Source organism: Onychostoma macrolepis, chromosome 21, assembly GCF_012432095.1.
Source record: "Onychostoma macrolepis isolate SWU-2019 chromosome 21, ASM1243209v1, whole genome shotgun sequence".
NCBI classification, from domain to species: Eukaryota; Metazoa; Chordata; class Actinopteri; order Cypriniformes; family Cyprinidae; genus Onychostoma; species Onychostoma macrolepis.
Genome location: NC_081175.1, coordinates 19,808,053 through 19,816,998, shown reverse-complemented (window position 1 = coordinate 19,816,998; position 8,946 = coordinate 19,808,053). Strand labels below are relative to the sequence as shown.

The 8,946-nt window shown below is 37.0% G+C and overlaps 1 protein-coding gene across 1 annotated transcript; it reads left to right on the top strand.

The window, feature by feature from the left end:
* The first annotated feature begins 854 nt into the window (after positions 1–854).
* Positions 855–8,568, top strand: smarcb1b (SWI/SNF related, matrix associated, actin dependent regulator of chromatin, subfamily b, member 1b). Its single transcript, XM_058759348.1, has 9 exons — positions 855–997; positions 2,272–2,383; positions 2,528–2,636; positions 3,006–3,143; positions 4,669–4,796; positions 4,941–5,107; positions 5,293–5,483; positions 7,464–7,595; positions 7,761–8,568. The coding sequence occupies exons 1-9, from the start codon at positions 914–916 to the stop codon at positions 7,798–7,800; spliced, it is 1,101 nt and encodes a 366-aa protein (XP_058615331.1). The 5' UTR covers positions 855–913; the 3' UTR covers positions 7,801–8,568.
* Positions 8,569–8,946: the final 378 nt, after the last annotated feature.

Below are 8,946 nucleotides of genomic sequence, written 5' to 3'. Positions count from 1 at the left end.
TCTATCAGGGGCATGTTTCAGGTGCATTTAAAGTGCTGCAGATGTAAGAGTTTCACCGCCTTTTTAGGAAATAACACCGCAGGAATGTAAAATGAGCTAATTTCTTCTTTCTAATGGAGATGTCACACCTGATTTCCATTTTAAAAGGTCTGTTTTTATGTCTGTTCCCTTTAATCGCAAGCACATTTCCCTCCAAACTTTTCAATCTGATTACCATAGTCACATAATTGCAAATAAATTTAAATAATTTGGCTTTAGTTCATGTGACTCAGGGATCTCACGCAAGATGTTTAGTGAAACCCTGGTGGGATTAATGATGCTGGTTTAATTGTAGTTCATATTTTTAGCAGCATAATACTTATTGGTTTTCCTGTTTTGGCTCACACTGAAATATAGGCTAGTTCTTATTGTCTTAAGAAACTTCTACGATCTTGGATTTTGTATTTTTTTTTATGTCCATAAGTTTATTAACATTGAACTGAATTAGCAATTGAATATTGATTAAATAAGATGACTGGATAAATGTGAGACATATTTGAAGTAGAACAGATTAAATACTTTTTTAAAAAGTAGTTTCTTTAATAAAAACAATTTTATTAAAAAAATAACATTTAGTTTTATTGCATTTGTTTGCTGGTAAAGCATATGAAGCTAATGGCAAACAAATGACTATAAAATGTAAACTGTATATAAAATATACAGCAAATACTAGCCCAGTTAGGCCTATTCTAAAGTTATTACAACTGCTTTGTAATAGGATTCCAAGTGTATATTGTAATATAGTGAGGTCGAGGTGCCCTCCAACGTAAGGCATTACTGCACGCCTGCAGCGTCGCGCCCCAGTGCAGGAGCGTTTCCCACTTCGCCGCTTCCTTTATACGCATGCGCGCTTTTGCTCATTGTGTTCGCAAAGATGGCGTTGAGTAAAACATTTGGACAAAAACCAATAAAATTTCAACTCGAGCAAGATGGGGATTTTTACATGATAGGTTCAGAGGTATGTTTTCTGTCTCACAGAGAATTACGCGTATGTTTACATCTGATATGCGGTAATGCAGCCATTATATTAACACTATAATATCATCTTCGACTTCTCTTTGTTGGTTGTTGCCTGTGAAAGATGCTGTTATCTCCATATCGACGTAATAAATTAATGATTAAATGATCGACGGAGCTTGCAAGCATCACCGTTCGTCTGTAAAGTGAAGCGCTGATCTATAAAAGTCAGATTTAAAGTGCGATTTTGTATTCGGGACAAACAAGTTGGCAGATAATGTTATATTATTACACTTTGTCATTTAAATGTACCATAAACATGTTAAATGGATCGTTCACACGGAAAATAAAATTTCTGTCATTATTTACCCATTCTCGTGTAATTCCTATGATATTGTTTCTTCACAAAAGGAGATGACAGCCTCAGTCTCCATCCACTTTCATTGCATCTGGTTTCACAGTGAAAGTGAATGGTGACCGAGATCATTATGCCTAACATCTCCATTTATGTACCACAGAGAGAGAAAAAAGAAGATTCATAATAGTTTTGAATAACATGATAGTATGTAAATGACTAAAAAACTCTTTTGACTTAAACATCAGGCACCACAGGTGAACCGTAAAAATTTGAAGTAGATATCACCATCATTTCCTGGTTGACTATTCGCAGTACATTTAAGACATTAAGCCTTTTTTTTTGTATAGCCAGTTCAAAATTCTTGTTTCATTAGCGTTGACAGTTTTCACAATTATATTTTATTTGTTTTTATCATTCCATAAGTCAGAAAATTCTGTCAACAGCCATAAAAAAATAAAAAAATGAATCCCCATGTTTTTAGGAGTTAAATCTTATATAAACCAGTTAAATAATATATGAACAAACCTCTCTGTAAAAACCTTCAGAATATAGACAGGGATAAAATTATAAAGTTTGCTGTATGTAAGTGCCATTGAGGTAAAGATGTGTGATTTAATGTAGAATAAAAAAAACAAAAAACTTAATCTTAAGAAAACTACCTTTATAGATATGTGTTGAAATTAATGCAAATAGATACATTCAAATACATGAAGTGTAATAACATTGTAGTGTAATAACAAAAACACTTAAATGTGTATTTTGAATGTTTTCTAACAAAAAGACATGTTTTTTAAACTAAACTAATAAATTAAACTAAAAAAATCCCAAATTTTGTCCAGTGCATAGAAAAAAAGAAAAAGAAAAAAAAACACATTGGTTTAAAAAAAAAATTGTATTTGTTTAATCTTGCTCTTTAGGTTGGAAACTACCTGCGTATGTTCAGAGGCTCTCTGTATAAGCGGTACCCGTCACTATGGAGACGTCTCGCATCCGTGGAGGAGAGGAAAAAGATTGTAGCATCATCACACGGTAAGTGATTCCTTTCCTTTTAAATGGTCTTAGGTCCAGAAAGCACCCGTAAGCAGCACCTACATCATAGTCCCCTAGTCCTGCTTCTGGACAGCAGTTTGTGCAGTGTTCTGTTTGTGTTAGATCACGGTTACACAAATTTAGCCACCAGTGTGACCCTGCTGAAGGCGTCTGAATGTGAGGAGATCTTCGAGGGGAATGATGAGAAGTACAAGGCAGTGTCCATCAGCACAGAGCCTCCGGCATACCTCAGGTAAGGAGACCGGTGATATAATAAAAGAAAATAATAAAAATATAAGTACAGCACAATGTACTGGGGTTGTTTTTATTACATATATGGACTTTTCCAAGCAGTTTTGTGAATGGAAAATGCCTTTTTTTTCATATAAATTTTTGAGCAGTTTATTCTATATAATCTCTTGATCTAGGTATAAATTATTTATTAAATTATTTTATAAATATTTTTGAGTGTTTTTTTTTTTTCATTTAATTCAAGGACTAATTGAGCTTTTTTTTTTTTTTTTTTTTTTGATTTGCCGATGTGAAGCTATTTGCGCACTATGTATGTAGCCTAAAAAATATTATTTTGGAGATTTTGTTGTAACTCTGTATGTGAACTTAGGGAGCAAAAAGCGAAGAGGAACAGTCAATGGGTGCCCACCCTGCCCAACAGCTCCCACCACCTGGACGCAGTGCCTTGTTCCACCACCATCAACAGAAATCGAATGGGACGTGATAAGAAAAGGACCTTTCCATTATGGTGAGATGAGTAATGAGAGTTTGACAAGAACTCCCTCTTTTTTTTTTTTTGGCTTTTCGTCCATGTCTATTAGCTTTAAAAACACACATTACCATTCAAAAGTTTGGGCTGCGTAGGATTTTTTAAGAAATTAGTACATTTATTCCGAAAGGCCACATTAAATTTATCAAAATTTGTATTTCACATTGATACTGTATATTAATATTAAGCTGCACAACTGTTTTCAACATAATAAGAAATGCACCAAATCAGCATATTAAAAATGAATGATCATGTGACACTGAAGACTAAAATATTGGCTTCTGAAAATTAAGCTTTGGCATGCCAAAATAAATTACATTTTAAACTATTAAAATCTAAAACTATTATTTAAAAATAATTTTACTGTTTTTTAATTTTTACTGTATTTTGATCAAATAAATGCAGCCTTCTGGTGATCATAAGAGACTTCTTTTAAAAAGTCTTACCGACCTCAAACTTTTGGTTGGTGTCGAAGATAAATGTTGATCAAATTAAGTTTTAACAGTCTTTACAATCTTTATCTTCTGAGAAAACAGCACAAAATTATTTATGATGCTAGAATGAAAATGCCCTTTTCTGCTTTTGTATGAAATATTTAATCAAGCTCATCGGATGGGTCTTTAAACATTTCTTAAGATAGACCTGTCAGCAATCATCAGTATGTTACTCAATCTAAATGCAATTAAGAAATGTAAAACTCTGGGTAAACATTTAGGCCACGGTTGATTGCAACGGCTGATTGTTATTAGGGCAATATCAAACCAGAGGATGTTTATTAAGGAACAAAACCACATTTCCGCTACATATTTCCCATGACTGGGATGTTTTGGGTCAGAGGATGAAGCATTAGTTCAAAACACTGGCTTGTTTTTGCTATGAGGTTTTCTTCAGGTTATGTTGTTTATCGCTGACAGAATCTGTTCTGATTATGTTATGAAAAGCAAATACTCTTGATAGGCTCACTTTTCTCTAGACATGAAGTTCCTTCTTCCTGACCTCCCACACGAGTAGATAACCTGGTGCTCAGAAAGTCCCCATTTTAAGACAAACAAAAATTAGCCAGATGCATTTGTGGTTTTAGGTCCTCAATTGACCCTACATCGTGGACGTCCTCCTGGGATATTTAGCTGATTGTAATGCTCCTTGCAATATTGTCAACATTTCATTCTGAAGGCTTTGGTAAATGTCAGTGATTTTGGCTTTAATGAGACAGTTCAGACTGGAATGCCGCCAACCAGCTGTTGGTTTCAAGCACTGCTCCAGTGTGTTCAAAACAACTTCGTTCTGCTGTTGTTTCTTACAAGACAAGCATTTTAAATCCCTCAAATAATTACATATGTAGTTTGTTAAATATCGGGCATTTGTTGTGTCAGAAAAGGGCAGGACATGAAGGAAAAATGTAGGCAGTTGTTCAGAATGTGCAGTTTAACACCACATGTTGCGCACATGGTGCTAATTAACGATAGAGTGTGTTCATGGGTCTCTGCTTTTCTTCAATGCATAGTTTCGATGACCACGACCCTGCAGTGATCCACGAAAATGCTTCCCAGGCAGAGGTCCTTGTGCCGATCCGCCTGGACATGGAAATTGATGGGCAAAAGCTCAGAGATGCCTTCACCTGGAACATGAACGGTAAGGTGGAAAAAATATAGAAAATTTGTTGCTCACTCAAGATACTTCAGAAAACTCCAGACATAATGCATAAGAAAAGCAAAGACACAAGACTCGTTTGTGCTAAACACAGAAGTGTTACTCTGTCTGCTTTTGCATCTCCAGAGAAACTTATGACTCCAGAGATGTTTGCTGAGATCCTGTGTGATGACCTGGACTTGAATCCTCTTACCTTCGTGCCCGCCATCGCCTCGGCCATTAGACAGCAAATCGAGTCTTACCCTACCGACAGCATTCTGGATGAGCAGACGGACCAGAGAGTCATCATTAAGGTGTGTTTAACAATGGTATCTAAAAGCAAAGAAGGGTTCTTTTTGATCATATTGGATTTGGATTTAGTTAGCTTGACATTTCATGTCAAGGCCTGATTAATGTGTCTGGAAAATGGTCTTTTTATCTTAAAAACTGTTATAATGCATGTGATTAATTCTGCTGCTGGCCTGCTTTGTGCTTTCAGCTAAACATTCACGTGGGGAACATCTCTCTGGTGGACCAGTTCGAATGGGACATGTCAGAGAAGGAGAACTCGCCAGAAACCTTCGCTTTGAAGCTGTGCTCTGAGCTGGGACTCGGAGGAGAGTTTGTCACCACCATCGCCTACAGCATCCGCGGACAGCTCAGCTGGCATCAGAGGACGTATGCCTTCAGGTGGGCAACAAGCATGCACTTCCAATAATGGCGCTTCCAGTGGGTTAATGCTCAAACATCAGTGTGAGTCTAAGTTCGGGTAGAAAACCGATAGAAAACCCATGTGCCTTGGGCTTTTAGTTACAGGATGCTCAAACAGTCCATTTTAATGGAGTAGTCCATCATTGAAGTAGATGAGTGGCTTTTGATGTAAAGTCCCCTCCAAAAACACTGGATTCCCTGTGGAGTCATTTTAGGACAGTTTCTTGTTTTCAAAATTGCTGCTTGCAATGATTTAAACGTGCTGACATGATCTCCAAACTCATTTATAAACCATACGGTGGGCGTAAAGGAAGACTCGCTGTGGTTTTGTCTCTCTGTGGCTTACTGTTGAGACATGATTTGTTCTTTGGCATTTATAGATACCGCTACCTCACTGTCATAAGGCATAGAATGAATTATTTCCCTAGCCTGTAATGTTGACTTGGAATTTACCCAATAATCAGTAGGTATTTTGTAAACAGACTAAAAACGTCTTCAGACCAGAAGAATTGAAAAAATATGAAGCTATGCATTCATTTACAATGATCCGGCTTCTTTGAGTGTAGGCTGAATTTTTTCCACTTGCCACAAAAACTGACTGACTAGTGAGAAAGACACTTGTGGGTTTTGTGTTGAGGATGGATTTCTAATCACTGTCAAGCTAGGAAATACTATGATAAAACCCATAGCAGCAACAAACAAGTGGAGTGAATATGGCGTTTTCAGTTGCTGAAAAAAATGGTTATGGAAGGGAACAGAGGTTCATATATATTAAAACATTTTTGAAAGTAGTAGTAATAATTATAATATTCAAGATGTCTTTCAAAAAAATCTTCTCGACCCGACCCCACATATGTTGGTGTTCTTGCATGTGCTATTTATGTTGATATCTGTGTTTGTTTGTGCTGTACTTGTTTTGTTTGTCCTGTATCTTTATCCTGTGTCTGTAGAGATGTCAGCGGCCTGATTCCATGATTTACTGTGTTTTAAGGTCGTATAAAGTGGAGTTTCCATTACTGTTTATTGTGTGGTCACGGATACACTCGTAAATACACACGGCATGTCTTGTTTACGCCACTAAATTAAGACCATCTTTAATGCGGTCTGGCCCATACACTGGTTCTTTACAATCTCATTTATTTGTCCGACAGCAAGCAGACAACCGTTCAAGCATTGTGACTTCTCTTTATTGTACCTTGAAGTGGTTTTATGTGTATCTTTCATCAGTTGGTTATAAGATAACTTATTTTTTCTCCCTGCAGTACAGTCCACATTGATTTCCTTTTCCTCCATAATGTTTCATAATTCAGTTGCTTTTTTCGTGCATGGCTTGCAACCCTACTTTTGCCTTTCAAGGGTCGGGATTTGTGGGGCATAACAAATTAGCATGACATTGTCAGTAGATCATAGGTGAAAATGGTGCATTATTTGCTTTGTGGTTAATTTAGAACTATTAAAATGTCACAACTTCATTGCTGCTTGTTTTTGCTTTGCTATAACCTTCTAATGGTTTGCTTCTCCCACTGTCTGTTCCAATAGGTCTGATTTCAGGTCAATATGCTTCAAAATTTCTTGATCTTCTCTCCCTCTTACCCCCCACGTTTCATTCCCTGGGAAGCTGAGTACTTTCATCTTTTCTTATGTTTTGTATCTTTGCAGGACTTGTCCCTGTATACATGTTGCCAATGTATAATGCAGTTTAACCAGAACAGACAGTGGTTTGATGACTGTTCTGTTTGACCCCTGCATGTGCTGCCACAGCATGGCTTTTATTTTTGTATGATGGTTAGAAGTAAATCGTATTAATATAGAAATAGTTTTTAACACAAGTTTAAAAGATATTTTGGATTTCATTCATCACCTTTGTGCCTCAGTGGTCATCAGTGAAGCATCATTGGGATTCCATGATGTTTAAGCAATGCTGTCCACTTCTGACTCCATATGGCTCATTTCTTGTAGTGAGAACCCGTTACCAACAGTGGAGATTGCCATTAGGAACACAGGTGATGCCGATCAGTGGTGCCCTCTTCTGGAGACCCTGACAGATGCAGAGATGGAGAAGAAGATCAGAGATCAGGACAGAAACACAAGGTGAGAAATATGCTCAAATTAGACTTCACCTATTAGTATATATGTTTTTTGGTACATGTTTATATTTTATTCTCCGTTTCTTAGCATGAATAATTTTTATAATTAATTCATTTGTATTACTATTAGTATTACACATGAATAATATTGCTTTTGTTTATTTCACAGGCGTATGCGGCGACTTGCCAACACCGCCCCTGCCTGGTAAAGACAGGACGTTATTGATGCTGCCACTCAATAAGCTCACAGTCTCTCAAAGGGCCTCAGGGTTGCTGGAGGCCTTTGCACAGATCCACACAGCTCTAGATAACATTCCTCCAGCCTTCTGACCTCCTCAACCCAACACAGCATTACACACTTTCTTAATACCAGGCCTTTAAACTCTGATCTGGCATCAGCCAGGCTTTACAGTGCTCACGGGGGCTGATCGGATGGCTTAGTAGAATGCCTGTCATTGCCGTTTTTCTGGTCTCCAGTTATAGAGACATCTGTATAGTCTGGTTGTAAGAACATGATGTTGAGAACGTTTGGTTGAGTATTGTGTTTTCGTTAAAGGTGCTAATGCGAATGCTTTTTTAAAATAAAGACAATGGTAAATTGTATGCCTGCGGTTCTGTGTTTTTATATAACTGTTGTTGTTGTTTTCTTTTATTGCACTTGGAGTCATGTCAGTTCCTTGCTTAAAAGCTGTGGGAAGTTGGAATTACAAATTGAAATTGGTTTATTCTTGTATGCTTAAAAATAACAATAATGTTTTTAATATCTGTCTCAGAAGTCATTTATGTTTGAATGTTCATTTGCGGTCTCGTTCTGTGCATTAGCTCATCAGCTGGGTCTAAACTCTGTTCTCCTAACCACATACGTCATGCACAATGAACTGCTTGCTTCAGTTAACAAAGCATTCTTTTGAAATGTGAGATGATGTGTCTTTAATGTGTATGGAAACTGGAAGCAGTTCAATCAAATCCCAGAAAGCCTTCATTAGCCGATGCCTGTGATAGATTACGCATTCCCATAATCCTGTGCCAATCTATCACAGCACATGCAATTGGTGCTTCTATAAAACGTAATGGAAATACAGTAGAGTTCCAATCCCCTTGACATTTGTTGTACTGGAATTCTTTTGTTCTCTAAAAGGACATCCGGGTATTCCTATAGCAGTGCATGATGAAAGAACCTTGATAAACTTTTCAAACATACACTGAATAGGACACTTCATTCTATTTATTCTTTCTGTTCACTGCATATTTGTTAGCTATAGAATAGATGTAAATGGATCATACACTCTCAGAAATAAAGGTACAAAAGCTGTCACTGGGGCGGTACCTTTTCAAAAGGTACACTTTTGTACCTA